General features: G+C 44.2%; 1 protein-coding gene across 3 annotated transcripts in view; it reads right to left on the reverse strand.

Annotated features, from left to right (window-relative positions):
* The window catches only part of DOCK5 (dedicator of cytokinesis 5), a 148010-nt gene that overhangs the window by 8990 nt on the left and 122064 nt on the right, over positions 1-16956 (reverse strand). For all 3 annotated transcript variants that reach the window (XM_035138774.2, XM_035138777.2, XM_035138775.2), the window contains exons 40-50: positions 16027-16131; positions 15337-15478; positions 14987-15068; positions 13987-14071; positions 13551-13637; positions 11260-11436; positions 7187-7270; positions 6272-6409; positions 5146-5312; positions 3812-3989; positions 190-328 (exon numbers count right to left, since the gene is read on the reverse strand). In XM_035138774.2, the coding sequence (XP_034994665.2) occupies positions 190-328; positions 3812-3989; positions 5146-5312; positions 6272-6409; positions 7187-7270; positions 11260-11436; positions 13551-13637; positions 13987-14071; positions 14987-15068; positions 15337-15478; positions 16027-16131 (1384 nt within the window). The remainder of the gene's footprint in view (positions 1-189; positions 329-3811; positions 3990-5145; positions 5313-6271; positions 6410-7186; positions 7271-11259; positions 11437-13550; positions 13638-13986; positions 14072-14986; positions 15069-15336; positions 15479-16026; positions 16132-16956) is intronic.

A 16956-nucleotide genomic window follows, 5' to 3' on the forward strand; every position in this document is an offset into this window, starting at 1 on the left:
GGCCGTCCATATGTTGCTGGACTACAACTCCTATAATCTTGGACTACTGGCCAAGTCCAACATCTCGGGGGCAACAGGTTCCCCATCTCTGGTCCAAAGAGAAGGAATGTGTAAACCCCTCGAGGGGGGAAACTCCTTCTACCAACACTCTCTGCAAAATAAAACACAGGTGTGATCTGCACAACGTACTTTGGGTTCTTGGCGTTTTGGGAGTAGTTGGCAGTGGGCTGAGAGGTGTGGCCTGCTGCAGTGATGAGCCCTGAAGTAGCGACAGTCTGCTCTCCCCCAGCTGGAGACTCTTTGGCCTTGGTGCTTTTCCTGATGCATTCTGCAGTGGCGGAAACAGACCAAACAAGCAAACAAAAAGATTTGTTGAAGGTGCTGGTGGCAACGGTGTCTCTGAAATTTTTTACACATCACTTGGGAAGACAGGTGAACTAATATCAGTGTACTGGAAGAAGCAAAGATCACCAGTGTTGAAGCAATGTTTCTTCAACATCAACTTCATTGGACTGGTCATATTGTGCAGATACCTGATGATCGTCTTCCAAAGCAACTACTCTATTCCGAACTTAAAAATAGGTAAAGGTAAAGGGGCCCCTGACCATCAACTCTGGGGTTGCAGCGCTCATCTCGCTCTATAGGCCGAGGGAGCCAGCGTTTGTCCGCAGACACTTCCCGCCGGAGCGGTCCCTATTTATCTACTTGCACTTTGATGTGCTTTCGAACTGCTAGGTGGGCAGGAGCTGGGACTGAGCAACGGGAGCTCACTCCGTTGCAGGGATTCGAACCGCCGACCTTCTGATCAGCAAGCCCTAGATTCTGTGGTTTAACCCACAGCGCCACCTGGGTTCCAAAGCAACTACTCTATTCCAAACTTAAAAATAGAAAGCATAATTTTGGGGACGTGGTTGCTCAGCAGAGCGCGGAAAGCGGGCTCTCCCCTCCCTGGTGAGCCTCTGTTTTGAGCCCCCAAGAGCGAGGGGATCGGAGCTGCTGCACAATCGGACAAAATCGCTTCCTTTGACAGCACGAAGCTGTGAGACTGAGGGACATCAGCGGTCAATTCGTCCGAGGAAATTTACACAAAAGGACTGTACCGTGAGTACGCTGATCATTTGGATTAATTAGAAAAAATAAATTCGACATGGGAGAGGGATTTAAAATAACGGAAGTCGGTCCCCCCCCCCAACTGACTGACGCTGAAGGCAAAGACGTTACCGAAGCCAGAAAAATCAGTTTAAAGAGAATTAAACTTCCAAGACAGAGTTCCCCCCCTAGAAGCAGGGATAGGGAGAAGAGTTAAAATTGTATTTTAAATCCCTGTGAAGATATTGATTGGGACTGAGATGTGGCACCGCGTTCAGAGCTGCAGAAAAATTTGACACTTGAAGCCTCAGTGGTGGCAAGAATGGAAACAAAGTACTGTACTGTATTTGTTAAAGAGGGACAATATATCAGATGGGTATTTTTTCCTGAGTTTTGTGAAAAGTTTAAGCATTGAAAAGTGGAATTATGGATGTTTTAAAATTAAAATGGATTTAACTTTCAATTGTGGAGTTAGGACTTAAGAACCTCCTCCATTTCCTGTTTTGCTCTACTGCGACCTTCAAACTGAGATATGTCAACAACAGCTACCTTCTATGAGAATGCCTTCAAACTATTTTCAGAAATCAAGCAGGAGTTGAGAACATGTACTTTAGAGGCGGAAAAATTCAGGGAATGCTTCAAAGAGCACAAACAACAAGTTGAAGGGAAGTCAGAAGAAGAGGGAGAAAAGGATGACTGGATAATGGACTGGATGATATGATCTACAAAGAAGCATTAAAGGTGTTTGCTTTTGTTCAGAGAAAAGGAGGTGTCAGGGGACCTTCGTACAGGGAGCCTCCGCCTCTCCTGTTGACCAGCACTTCGCCCAGTGATAGCAGCAGTAGCGGGTCAGATGGGGGGAATGAGGAAGTTAGTAAGTTGGAGGAACCAGGGCTCCGCTATGCTAGAGAGCCATTGCAACACCCTGACCAACAGGTGGAGGGGAACAGGCAGCCCCTTCCGGCACCCGAATTAAGGCACGCCACCAAACGTAAGGTCGGGAGGAGGCATTTCGGGGTGCCCAAACTCTTATGCTGGGCACGTAACAGGAAACGCCCACTCCCGGATTCTGTGAGTGACTGAGAGGTCATGTTTTCTGCTATCTCTGCACTGCAAATACTATGCACAATAAAATTCTTAAAGACAGAGCTGACTTGGGCGTCTTTACTCAAGAGTAGCCGCAACAGCACCATTACAGGAGGTGAAGAATATTGGAGATGGGAAGAAGATTTGGAAGAGGGAAAGGACAATGTTTGGGAGAAGTTTGGGGGGTGGCAGGGGGCAAAGAGGAATTTTTGGGTGTCAAAACATTGGAAATCGGGAGGGGGGGGGTGAAAATTAAAATGTTATGGTAGATGGATAGATGACTCGGTTTGAATCTGGATTGGATGGTTTGTGATTTTAATAATGGAAAGACAGGAAATTATGGAATCTGCGGTTACGATGGGGGTGGGAGAAGATTATGAGTAATTTAAATTTCATTTGAAAGAATATTATAAATAAATGGAATTTATGGAAATTTTGGTAAGGGGCGATTAGGCCAAGGTTGGAAAATATTTTAAATTATAAAATAATGGGAATAAGAATAGAATAAGAAATATAAGTCAGTTTTTAAGGAAAATGGTGGTAACATATGTCTAGAATAGTGGGGATATATGTTAAAGATTTATTTAAATAAGGAGATAAATTCAGGAGTTAAATAAATTGCCAAAGATGAGTTAAAATGAAAGTCAGAAAGAGGGGCTCGAGGAAGTCCAATTGATTATGTTAAGGTAATTAGATGAGAAAATAAGATTTTTGTATTTGTATTTTCAGTCTTTTTGTGTTTTGTTTTGGGTTGGGTGGCTTTTTAAATTTAGAACAGAAGCAGGGAAGGGAAGTTCTCTCAGGGTGGGAGGCTGGGGGAAGAGAAGTTCCTGGGTGAGAGCTGGAATGTTATACCAGTTGTATGAAACAAAATTTAAGGTTGCCTGCCTTTATTGCTCTTTTTTTCTTTTTCTTTTTCTGTTATATATTTTTCTGGGGTTGTGGGTGATTGTTATTTTGTATATGTATTTTGTGTTTGTTATGTTTCTTATTATAAAATGAACAAGAATTTTATTTTAAAAAATTAAAAAATGGAAAGTGTAATTGCACATGGAAGGTGTGCAATTTCATCTTAACCTCAGAAGCTGGAAAGGCAGAGGTGTGATTCATTTGCACCTACCTTTCGGGCACTTCCTGTCACACCCAAAAGCTACAGCCGGAGAGCTGGATTCTGATTGGGATTTGCACATCAGATAAAAGGATGCTACCTTGTCCATCTCCCTGATGTACCAGAGTTCTGTGTGCAGGGATTTTTATTATTGTCCTTTTTGTATGGAAGAACATTCAAGCATGCAAACTCCCCATCTGCAGGCTAAAGTGGTATAGTGCAATGTTAGTGAGAACTGAGCCTGAGTTAAGACTTCTGAAATTGTAATGGCGCTGCTTGATACTGAAGAGTGGTATCTTTCTGAGCACAGTTCATGGTAATGTAATTTGCAGCCGTGTGCTCAGAGGGTTTACAGTGACCAACACAATGTAACCAAATGGAAAGCCCTTCCTTAATGCGATCATCAAATCTTCCACTATCTGAGCCTCTCCCAGTTTTTAACCATGACATAAGCAGCATGCACAGCTAACAGAAAATGACAGAAGCTCCCAGGGGGAATTTCATCATAATTATCACTCATTTATTTACCATGTTGGAAGTCAGCTCAGCCTCTGGCTCCTTCTCTGCAATGACCTGAGATTTGCTGAGGCTCCAGTCCTTCCGCCTGAATTTATTAGCGCGGTTCTCACCATCATCCTTGGCCAGGAGCTCCTCCATCCTGGAGGATGTCAAATTCCTCCTTTCCACCAGTGGTTCAAGAATAGATCTGTAGCCCATATAGGAAAAACAAGCACAGATTATCCCATCTCCTCTTGTCAGCCTGAGGAAACATCACAACTGTCCCCTGGAGACATGAAGCACTGGCAGTTCTGCCTTCCTACAGCCTAGATTGCCAAAGTTCCTTTCAAGGACAGGGGCTGTCCTTGCAACCACTTACAGCAAAAGTTGCTAATGTGGTGCCCATGGGTTTAATGGGGCCCTTGAGGTCTTCCCCTGGTGCCCATCAACTACCTGACTCCCCGCCAATTCAATGCACTCTTTGTCATGAGGAGGCAAGAGAAAGGCAGCCCTGTTTGGGGAAGTTTTTAATATTTTATTGTTTTTTTAACATTTTGTTGGAAGCTGCCCAAAGTGGCTGGGTATAAATAATAAATAATTATTATTTATCTATTTCTCCCTCTTAAAATATAGAGCTGACGGACAAAGTTTGGAAGAGAGTAGCTCTTCCCTGCTTCCTTTTCCTTTGCTTTTCAAAACTCTAATTCTGTTGAATCCTACTTTATTGAAGATCCCTTGGAAAAGTGAATTGTGTGTGCACACACTATATTCCCGTCTCTCGGGGGGCTGATCCTGGGGAAGGGGTGAAAGAAGTGACCAGAGAGGTGGTACCCATAGCAGTCCTAGAAAATCCAAATTTGCCCTTTTTGAGTTTATTCCTTGAGTATAATAATAAATATGTTAGAATGGTACCTCTGGATATGTACTTGATCTGTTCCGGGGTGCATAGCTGCCAAGTTCTCCCTTTTTTTTAAGGGAAATTCCCTTATGCTGAATAGGCTTACTCGCGAGAAAAGGGAAAACTTGGCAGCTATGCCGGGGTGCCGTTCTCACCTCGAAAAGTACGTATCCGGAGCGGTGCTTCCGCACATGCACAAAGCACGCAGAACGCTTCTGCGCATGCGGCGGAACCTGGAAGTAAACACTTCTGGGTCCCCTGCATTCTTAAGTTGAAAATACTCAACCTGCAGTAAATGTAACCAGAGGTATGACTGTACTAAATAGGTGAGAAAATATCTCACAATCATTTGTTCCAAGCTGGTCATTAATAAAAAAATTACAATTCTGAAGCTGTTAATTTTGTATTTTATCTATTGCTGGATTGACCCTAATAAATGGGATTGATTTCCTACTAATTCACTCACCCGTCTGATCCTGGTCTGGAGGAAGTACTGTCTGATGAGGTAGAGGATGTTGATCCCACAGAGGAAGTCACAGAGGTAACCGAGAGCCTCCTCAAAGTGGAGGACATGATGTAGGGTAAAACCACTGACCCAGACCTGCTCTGCTTTCTCTCTGTCAGCGAAGAAGGCTGTGTTTGGAATATAAAGAGGAAAAGTGCTAACTGGGCTTTGGAAAGGAGGGAGGGAGGTGCCCTCCTGGCTCAGTGCCCTCTGTGGGGAAACTGGTCGCGCTGCCCTAAATCCGCCTCTGTTGGAAAAGCAAGTCAAGTCCTAAGCACAGGAGAGAACTTAATCGCTCTTTTTGTGCTGGCTCCACTTGGGGCTAACTGGTATGAAAAGAGCTTTTAAACATTCTGCCTTGCTTGCTAACTCTGGAATGCTCTTGTGGGAAAATCATCGACTTCCTGCAAGGCCTTTTGGAAGCATCTTGAGCCTTAGCTCCCTTGTGCTCCTGTAGGAGGAAAGGTGGAATATAAACATGGTAAATAGCTCTGCTTGAAAGCCCAGCTCCATCAGGCCTCCTATTCCTTGACTGTCATTTGGTCACAGCTATTCCCTTAGGCTGCCTCAGGGGGAGAGGTGAGAAGCAGGGCCCCTTCCACCAGCAGGACTGAAAGGCCAGCTCAATGAAGCACTTCCTGTCCCTGAGCTATTTCCATTCCAGCTGGTTATTATAAGAAAAGAATTTTGACTTTTCAAAATTGATGTCTGAGTTTGGTTTTTTCCTTTTCCCTATCTGGCTCCTTTCCCTTGTGTTTCATGTCCTTTAGATGGAAAGCCTGCAGGCATGGGGTTGTCTTATTTTGACTGGTTGTTGTGTTATCACCCCTGCAAGCCTTTTTTTGGCTACAGAATGGGGTGCAAATTTTCTTTTAAAAAAAGTTAATAAAGATAATAAAAGAAAGAAAACAATCCCGTTTTGGAATTATAACTTATTTGCACATCCCTCCAGTGGTAACTGAGCTATCTGCCTGAAGGCCTTTCAGCCACACTTTTCTATAGCTAAATTAAAAATAAAGTGGTAGCTAGGCACTGGGATTGTGACTGCTTTAAAGGTTGCCTTAATAAAACAGGATGCAAGAGTTACCAGAGTTATCACACCATAGAGCTTCTCCACTTTCTCCCTCAGCTCCTTGAAGCAGGAGGTCAGTCTGTCATGAAGAGGCTTCAGCTGTTCTGTCAGCTTCTTCCCATGAATCCGAATCCCTTCAGCCAGCAAAGGCATCTGAAAGAGGAAATCAAACACATTGGATGCCCACATTTTGATGTCAGGAAGGCCACTCTCGTTTCTCAACCCATACCCTTAGGCATATACAGAGTCAGCCCATTAGCACTTCTAGCCCAGTATTGTCTACTCTGGGCTGTAGATCAGTGGTAGAACATCTGCTTTTCTTGCAGAAGGTCTCAAATTCAATTCCAGATGTCTGGAGGTGGGACAGGTGTACCCAGCCTGAAATCTTGGGACAGCCAGTGCCAGGCAGTGTAGACAATCCTGAGCCAGTTGGTCTGACTCAGTGTAAGCCAGCTTCCTATGTTCCCAAGGTCCCGGGTTCAATCCCTGACATCTTCAGGTGGGGCTGGGAAAGAACTCTGTCTGAAACTTTGGAGAACCCATACCAGTCAGTCCTGACATGGGGTGAAGAAGCGTTTTCCTATAAAGGGCCACTGATCTATGGGGAGGACTGCAGAGCTTTCCCTCTCTTTGTGCCCCTCCATATCTCTCTCTCACACACACACACACAGAGAGAGAGAGAGAGAGAGAGAGGGAGAGAGAGAGAGGGGGGGGGAGAGAGAGAGAGAGATGCGCAAAACAGAAGAGGAAGATTCCCTGAAGGCCCAAGCAAGTGTGTAGGAGAACCAAATTTGGCTTAGGACTGCATAAAATCAGGCTGAGGGGATTATGTAGCCCTTGGACTAAAGAGATTCCACCCGATATATAGACAATACTGAGCTAGACAGACCAATGTCTATGACTTGCTATAAAGCAGTTCCCAGCCGGTACCTGTAAAGCAATCAGTTGCTTGAGCAGTTCAATCTTATCTTGATCTTCAGGGTGTTCTTGAATATATTTCTCTGTGAAAAAGGCCTGAAGGGAGAAAAACAAAGAACAATTGAGACGTGAATCTTAATCTTTTTCCCTTGGTTTAAGGCAACAGGTTTTCAACCTTTTTGAGTCCATGGCTCCCTTGACCAAGTACATTCTTTCTGCAGCTCCCCTGTGGGGAAACATGCTCCAAGCCTCAGAAGCCCGGTTCATACCTCTTAGAACACCCTCCCCTGTGCAGTGTTCCCTCGGCCTCCTCTCCTCTCCCCTCTCATTGGGAGTCCTCTGGGCAGCACCCCTCCCCCTGCTGCCTCCTCACGCCACCCCATAGGGGCTTGGAAAGAGGATGCTGCATAAAGAAACAAGTTGCATGCCTTCATAGGGATCTCATCCCCAGTTATCACTAATAGAAAAGCATTAGTTTTTGGAAACGTGATTTTAAGAATTCTTTTGAGCTCATCATAGACCATCTCCCAGTATGTTGGGGCATGTTTGCAGTGTGACCACATATGTATGAAAGTTCCCTCAACCTCCGAACATTTCCAACACAGTTTGGACCGACTTTCGTACATTTCAACAAGTTTACTGGGCGTCAAGTACCACCTTTAAAGCATTTTTGTATATTTTCCTTTATCAAATAGCAAGCCAAAAAGTTCATACTTTTGTTCCAAAGTTTCTCCCAAACTGAAATTTCAATGTTGTGTCCAATGTCTATAGCCCAGTGTGTCATTAAGGCCTTGACCATTTCGTCTTTGGTTTCCCATTCTAGTAAAATTGTATAAAGTTTGGATATTAATTTTTTTGTTGTTTCCCAATATTGTTTCACCAAATTCTGATCCTCATTCCAAAAATCATTGTTCTTTATATTTTCTGAAAACCTCATTTAATTGAAAATATTGAAACCAACCTAAGATCCAGTTTTATACCTCTTCTCTTTTTTTTAGTCCTATAGTGCCCTCTCTAAGTTCAAGGAGGTCCTTGTATGTACCCCAGTTCTTATTCATGTTTAATTTTGTAACTGCAACTGCCTCAATGGGGGATATCCACTAGGAGGTCTTCTTTTCTAGGTGGTCTTGCTCAAATGCTGTATAGATTCTTTCTTATCACATGGTTGTGGAATCACTTGTACACTTTAGTTTAGTCATAATATAGGTAAGCAAGCCATCCATACACCAGAGCAAAGTCCAGCTTCACCCAATCTTTCATCCAACACAAGCAAGCCGCCTCACAGTACATTTTCAGGTCTGGGAGCCCAACTCCCCCTTCTTTGCATCTATCAAGATTTTGCATTTGATCTGAGGCTTTCCCCCCTCCACTAGGGAAGGGCTTATTGCTTGAACACGGAGAGGCAGTCTGCAGACATGCTTAGAGAAATGTGTACAGAGGAAGCATGGTAACAACAGGGATCCACATGAATTTGCATTAGCAAAAGGATCAGAACTAGTTCTACTAACGCCTTCTATTGCTCCACCCATCAGTATATCCCTGCTTTTTCCAACCCTCTTAATACAGGGTTATTGCAAGCCAATCTGGAACAAAGTCTAGGAAGATCTAAAGTGGTCTCTCACAGAGATACCAGGGTCCTACAGCAGGAAGAAGAAGCTTAACTCTTAACTCCAAATGTACACCATTCAGTCCTCTCAGGTATGGGAAAGATGTGCTATTTTCTCCTAGATAGAACAATAAAGCATAATGTTTCGGGGCAATGTTGTCAAGGGTAAAGCCTGAAAGATTCCACTGACTATCAACCCAAATTGGGGGCACGGCAATGAACAATCCGTCTTTAGACATGCATGTGATGAAAAAACTGGCTTTTTGCTATTGTTTAATGGTGAGCAAGGAGAGTGGTCTGCTCCAAAGGTTGATTCCTTGTCCCCAACATGAAAGGAAGGGTTTAGATTATGATGATTATGGCAGCCCACAAAAGCCGCAGTCCCTCTACAGAAAGAGCTGAGAATAGGAAACTGTGAGCAAACACCCTGAAGACTTCCAGATGTGGCCACAGCATTTCAAAGCTTTAACGGATTTTCCACTTCTGCAAATCTAACTTTCATGCCTAAAATAGAGTGAGCCAGCTCAAAATACTCCTTGGTTGGAAATGGATTTTAATCCCATTTTCAGCATCTGGGGACTGACTACCTGGCAGCATTCTTATCCGAGGACATCTGTGAGCTGTACTGACTACAGCAAACTGTAACTAGACATAGCTACTGTATAACACTCATTGTGCACTATGGACTTTCACAATCTATGGTGCATCATCACTGCTACAAACTTTTGGTCACTACTGCCATATTGTAAACACCTGCCTGCTTTACACACACACACGCCCCACGAATCCTCATGAACAGACATCAATATATTAGGGCACATCTCTCCCAATACAATATTTGTATGCAATTTTGCTTAATAGACACATTTTTGCAAAGCAATTTCCATGTGTGTGTGTGTGTGCGTGCGCACTTTTGTGCACACTTTACCCTAGTATATGCATGTTTGTACTCCTTGTCTGGAGATCTGCAATGCAAAAACTGGAGAAGTTCAAGTCAAAGGGTGTGTTTCAGTTCACATATTGTTCAGGAAAGTGCAAATTAGGTAAGTTTGCATTTGAGTTCTAACTGAATTAAATTTCTTCACCATCCTACCCATGACTAATCTCTACACCTTTCTAGCTTCCATTCTTTTTAGTTCTTGCCAAAATATTCAGAAAAACCTACAATACTCTATACTAATAGCCCACTAATTTATTTTTATACTAAAGTACATGAGCTCCTTTGCTCTCCAAAGTGTAAATCTCATCCTTTGATTTTGACTCTAAGTTTTTTGGTACTTTACACCAGGGGTCCCCAAACTTACCCGGCTTCGGGTCGGTTCCTCTGGCACTGATTGTGTGGCGGGCCGGAAGGCGGGGGAAACGCGCTCCCATATAAGTGTGCAATCACTTTTTCTGGTGCACCGCGGCGCCAGAAATGCACAGATGTCATTTCCGGTGCACTTCCGGGTCGGTGCGGCACCAGAAACAGCTTGTGCGTGTGCGTATGGGAGCGCGTTCCCTCGCCCTCCGGCCCACGCTGCACCGACCAGGAGATGGGAAACCACACCATGGCGCGCTGGTAAGAGCGGGCGGCGGGGGTTGTTGGGGGCCGCACAATTGACTCACACGGGCCGTATCCAGCCCTCGGGCCTTAGTTTGGGGACCCCTGCTTTACACCATGGTCCCTTTCAAGTTAAATAGCTTTATATCTTTTCTGTATAAATCTAATCATTCCCTCAATTTTCAGATGTTCAGGTTGTGAATACCTTTGCTTATATAGTCAAAGGGCAAAAGGTGAAGTAACCCCAAGGTGTGCAGAAACACACACTAAAAGCTTTAGGAAAGCACTCTAAAGTAGAAGACAAACAACCCAAAGAGGACTAAAGATGCTCTGTAGCCGCATAATGTTGTTAGTTAGGTGGGTTTTTTTGGGGGGGGAGGGGTGTGGCATTGCAAAATGTGGGGAGAATTGAATGCAGCAGCTAGAATTCTGAACAGCAACATTCTATACTGCAACATTTTGTTGCAAGTCCCACTTGTTACCCACAATAAGTGTGCATAGAACGAAAATACTATTTCTTCTCTCTGCTTTTTCTTATTTCAATCAGACAGCAACACGGACAGATTCACCCATTCCTGCTGCAAGGAGTGGGCAATTTTGGTTTCTTTCACCTTCTCATTTTTTAAAAAATCTTAAATTCAGTTCCCCACATTTTCACACCTCTTTACTAGTCAAATGAAAGTCCTTATGAAAACGCACCAATATTTTAATGCAAATTTCTTATTGCATGTTTGTATGCAAATCCCTCTGGATTAATGTGCTTTTGTAGACATTAACTGGGTGAAGAACTGCATTGCGAATTTTGGGAAAGTGCAAATTTTGAAGGATAGCTGTGTTTCAGTTTGTGCATTGTTTCGGAAACTGCAAACTAGGTATGTTGGTATTAAAATGCAAATTGCACTTCACACTAATCTCTATTCTGCAGTGACAGCTGACCTTCTCATAATTGGTGTATCCACCCATGACGGCCGGATCGACAATGCCATTCAAGAGCATAGAGAGGGGGTGAACAGGCAGGGTGCGGTCCCAGGCATGCTGCTGAACACAGTTGCTGATTTTCTCATTTGTCAGCTCCATCGTTTCAATGGCATTCTCCAAGGGACTTATTTCCTCCTGAGAAATGCAAATACAGGAGAGTTAAGGCCACATCTAAAATGAACTCTTCAGTGCAGGTCAATGTGTGTCCAACTTTCCAGGTCCATATAATACGCCACGACTTTTTCCTGGCTGGTGTTGTCCACATTATGGACCATAACTGAACCTCTTTGACATGATAAAGTGCTCCATACGAGAAAGTATTTGGCTAAAGTCGCCCCAAAGTAAAAACTGCAAAAATTATCACATGGAAAAAGAGGGCAGTATTTTCAGACCCAATCTTCGGCATGGGATTTTTTGTTTCGTTTTGCAATTGTCACAAAAGGTTTCAATATAAGGAGAGGAAACACCTAATAATGTGAAACTTAGGCAGCATAGTTTCAGCTTACAGAGGATATGCATGCACTGGTTCTTAAATGCTGTGGAAGGGTGGGATAGAGGGTTGACAGTTTTCCCAGCCATGTTCCATCACTCAGAGTGGTAGCCAGAATGCCAGTCTAAGATAAGGTAAAGGGACCCCTGACCATTAGGTCCAGTCATGACCGACTCTAGGGTTGCGCGCTCATCTCGCCTTATTGGCCGAGGGAGCCGGCGTATAGCTTCCAGGTCATGTAGCCAGCATGACAAAGCCGCTTCTGGCAAATCAGAGCAGCACATGGAAACGCCGTTTACCTTCCCGCTGTAGCGGTTCCTATTTATCTACTTGCATTTTGACGTGCTTTCGAACTGCTAGGTTGGCAGGAGCTGGGACCAAGCAATGGGAGCTCACCCCATCACAGGGATTCGAACTGCCGACCTTCTGATCAGCAAGCCCTAGGCTCAGTGGTTTAACCCACACCGCTACCTGGGACCTGAGTCTAAGATTATGGAGATGAGTCTAAGATTATGGAGATGCAAATTCAAGTCACTTCTTAGACATGCAGCCCACAGCATGATCTTGGGGCAGGCATGCTCTCTTTCTGCAATTCTCTTCTCTTTATCGGAGCCTACCTCACAGACTTGTTGCATTATTAAAAATGAGGGGGAAACCACTTTGAAGAGCAGTGCACAGGAGCTTCTGCTCCTAGCACAGAGCTTTCTGCTGCATTCTGCAAGATATGGCTTTGATTTTTGAGGACCACAGTGGGATCAAATCCAAACTCTTCTTCTACAAACTCTTCTTCATCTAAATCTCCATGCCAGGGTTCCCATTCAGATCTAACTCACTCACTCCTTTCTGTGCCTGCAATTCACTTTCAAAAAATATGATTGCAATTGCCAAATTTGTGAATAGTTTGGCCCTCAGACGAAGAGGGATGAAATCTTCCCTTCAGTTGCCAGTCGTGTCAACTGTCTATTCAGCTCTTGAGTGCCAGCATGGCACAATGGCGTAGTGTTGGACTTGGTGCCTGGGAAACTAAGAGCCTGGGCCAAACATTAAGCTTTCCACCCTTATCCGCTTCAAATAATAATAATAATAATAATAATAATAATAATAATAATAATAATATATTATTTATACCCTGCCCACCTGGCCAGGTTCCCCCAGCCACTCTGGGCGGCTTCCAACAAAATATTAAAATACAGAAATCCATCAAACATTAAAAGCTTCCCTAAACAGGGCTGCCTTAAGATGCCTTCTAAAGGTCTGGTAATTGTTGTTCTCTTTGACCTCTGGTGGGAGGGCGTTCCACAGGGTGGGTGCCACTACCGAGAAGGCCCTCTGCCTGGTTCCCTGTAACTTGGCTTCTCGTAGCGAGGGAACTGCCAGAAGGCCCTCGGCACTGGACCTCAGTGTCTGGGCAGAATGGTGGGGGTGGAGACGCTCCTTCAGGTATACTGGACCAAGGCCGTTTAGGGCTTTAAAGGTCAGCACCAACACTTTGAATTGTGCTTGGAAACGTACTGGGAGCCAATGTAGGTCTTTCAGGACCGGTGTTATGTGGTCTCTGCGGCCGCTCCCAGTCACCAGTCTAGCTGCCGCATTCTGGATTAGTTGTAGTTTTCGGGTTACCTTCAAAGGTAGCCCCACATAATTGTCACGAGGAGGGCGATGGTGGGGAGAAATCATGTGTGCTACCCTGAACCCCATGAAGAGGAAGGATAAAAATGCAGTGAAGACAAAATTAACATGCATCCTCTTAAAAGCTCACCACTGCAACCTGTTTGACTTCAAACCACTTGAGGATTCCTGGGAAAGAATAGGCAGTTGTGTAGGTGGTCCTCTCGATCCACATTGTCTGGAAAAAAGCGAAAGTCAAAGTGGAGGCAGTTAGAACTGCTAGCTGGGTTTTTTGGAAAGGAATGTAGCTCAGGGGTAGAACATGTAGTTTGCATTCAAAGCACTCTAGGCTCAATCCCTGGCATCCCCAGGTGGGTCTGGAAATGACTCACCACCACTTCCCCTGAGAAAACCCAGAGTTTTCCTCAGAAAAACTGACAGACGTTTGTTCTGATTCAGCAGCAAACAGTGGGTTTTCCCAGGTAAAGCAGTGGGGCAAGTAGAAGGGTGGATGAGAACTGCAAGGTAACACAATCCAGAGAGAGAAGTAGAACCTCAAAGATTGCTCCAAAGGATGAAGGACTTACTGCAAATTCATTCTCAGGATCTTTTTCTCCTTTTCTGAATGGCCGGGAGTATCTGAATTGTTGCACTTCATTGGATCTATAGAAGCTAAAGCAGTAAACAAGCAGATCAGCTCAAATCAAACCACAAGCTACATTTCCAGCCACCATCCAAAATCAGGAGGTCTGACACTATTATTTATTTTCATTATTGTAACAATTTATTTCCACGTTATTATTCTATTTATTTATATCCAGCCTTTTTCCATGACAGGGACTCAAGGCAGCTTACAGCCTAAAATAAAAACAGCTAATGTCAACAACTTTACCAGGTTTACCTCCAGAAACCTTATATACAGTACTCCTGCTGGGTCACTTCAATCATCATGAACAGGGGTCAGCAACCTTTTTCAACCGTGAGCCATCCCTCAGACCATGTGGTGGGCCAGGCTATATTTTGAGGGGGGAGGGAATGAATGACTTCCTATGCCCCACAAATAACCCAGAGATGTATTTTAAATAAAAGGACACATTCTACTTTTGTAAAAACACACTGATTCCTGGACAGTCCACGGGCCAGATTGAGAAGGCGATTGGGCCGCATCCGGCCCTTAGGTTGCCTACCCCTGATCATGAAGGACACTCTTAGCTGTGCCATATGCTCCAAAGTTTCACCTTATATCCACTAAGATCAGGGTGTTTACGTGATAGCACGAGAGCAGGTCTGGATTAGCCCTAAAGCAGTGGTGCATTTGAAGCAGGATTGGGGGAATGGAGGCATATAGCTCCACAGGTAACAAGAGGAATGGAGAGAGGTTGGTGCAAACTGGAGCTTTACACAGCATCACATGCCATCAATATGGCACGGGTCTTCTAACACTGACACAAAAGTAAGTATTGAGCTGTTGCTGTACTTCAGAAAGAAATCCAAAGTAGAGGCAAGCCAACCCATGAACGAAGCCCAGTAATAGAACTTGTTTCTAGATGTGGAGAAAGGGTTGATTAGTCAGGGGAAAGTGGTTACTTTAGAATCTGCTCTGGAACAGGCTTGTCCTTGTAGTTTGGTGGGAGGTTCATTACAGGTTTCACTATGAAGCACTGGACATCTGTGTGGTGTGCGTTAAGGAAAAGAAATAAGAGGAAATGTTTACAGAGAGCATAGAGATCAGATATCCAAATCACGCCCTAGCTTAATATCCATGTCAGGGGTGGAGAACCTCTTGCAGGCCAAGACTGCAAGGGTGTGTAAAAATGATTGCAGCATTTTCAGCTGCTAATGTGTGCGTAGCCTAAGACTCCCACCTAACTCCTACCCCTACCCACTGCTTTATATTGTGCAGTTTAGTCTCTAACCAGACTCCCCACAAAAGATACACTGCTTAACAGACGTTTTGATCTCTTCTGTGGGTGGAGCAGTACTGCTCAGCTTCTCAGCATTTGGAAACTGAGTCAGTAATTTCAGGTTGAAGTCTTCCCTCCTTTCATATTCCTTGCCACGGTAGATGAAGATCTTGTTCTGTGACAAGGATCAGACATAGGAAATACAGCAGTGCTATTAAAGTTACTAGTCTGGACAAATTCCCATGGCCCTAAATTGAGAACAGCACATAACTGCCAAGCCACCAAAATGGACACAAACACAAGCAAGTCTAAGGCCTGTCAATACTGCGGAAGGCCCAGATTCAAAGGAATTATTGATTCTGATTTCAGTTGCTCCGATTTAAAAGAAGGGGCCTTGGATCCAGCCCCCATCCCTACATTACAACTGGAACACTCCTTTTCAGGGTCCCTCTACCAGCTAATGGTATCAAAAAGCCACCAGCAGTAGATCTACATCTGCAGATATATCTGCCTTTGTTGTGGACATGCCATTCCATTGGTGAAGCTCTTCTCTGTCAGGGAGATGCACCCCCCCACTCAATTCCAACTCCTTCCAGCAAGTGGACCTGAGGGTTAAGTCTGCTCTGCTCATTGTCATCTAGTTTGTAGTCAGCAATTCATATATCTGAGATATTTTAAAGGGTTATTATGGGCCCATCATTGAGACCCCCATGTCATTCTTACCCGCAGAAAAGAGGGGAATCCATGGCCAAAATACCCAACAGCAAAATACTCTGGTTGGGGTCTCATTGCCTTCATGATGTTCTCATAGAATGTGGCTCGTTTTTTCTGTGTATTAAAAAGGAGAAGGGTGGGTGGGTGCTGTTATACAAAAAAGTAACCCGATCAAGGAAAAGTGTTCAATCACATTTCAAGTTTAAAAAGCTACAGGCCACAAAGCTGGAAAGATCACCTGCTCCTCTATGAAACTGGCATGAACATTTAGGAGGGTGGCAACCAAGGTAAATTTAAAGGTATCCCATACTCTCCACTGGGTTGTCTGCCTGACACCTAGTTTAATGACTTTGAGGTGGTCAGTTAAGGCATTTCATTCATTCACCCAACTTTTAGTGATTAAGAAATAATGCTGCATGTAGTTTTGATGGCTCTCCTGCTCTTTCTTATAAATTTATGGGATTAAAAACACAAAACCCCCAAACCCATCAACACAGGTCAAGGAAATAGGACTAAATATCAAAATGTCAGTTGCCAAAATGCACAAGATTCACAGCAGGGATGAGACACCTCTGGCCCAGGGTCCAAATTTGGCTCTCCAATACTCTTTGTCTGATCCTTTGGACTCTCCCCAGGCCACACCACTTTAGAGGTCTCATCCCCTTTCCAGATGAGTTTCACACCCTTCTTTAGTATTTTCCTTTGGCTGGAATGTGCCCCAAATGCCTCTTGCTGTTGTGAGGCCCTCATAAGCTTGCCCAGAAGGGAACGTAGCCCTGAGTCTCAAAAAGGTTCACCATCCCTATGCTAAAGCATGAAATGTGTGTGGTCACAAGCATTTTAGCTTTCTCTCTCCTCTCTCTCTCTCTCTTAAAGCTTCAAGTTCACTGAAGCTTCATGTGCCCTTAATCTGCAGCTGTTACACTCTGTCAGGAGTAC

Source organism: Zootoca vivipara, chromosome 15 (assembly GCF_963506605.1).
Source record: "Zootoca vivipara chromosome 15, rZooViv1.1, whole genome shotgun sequence".
NCBI classification, from domain to species: Eukaryota; Metazoa; Chordata; class Lepidosauria; order Squamata; family Lacertidae; genus Zootoca; species Zootoca vivipara.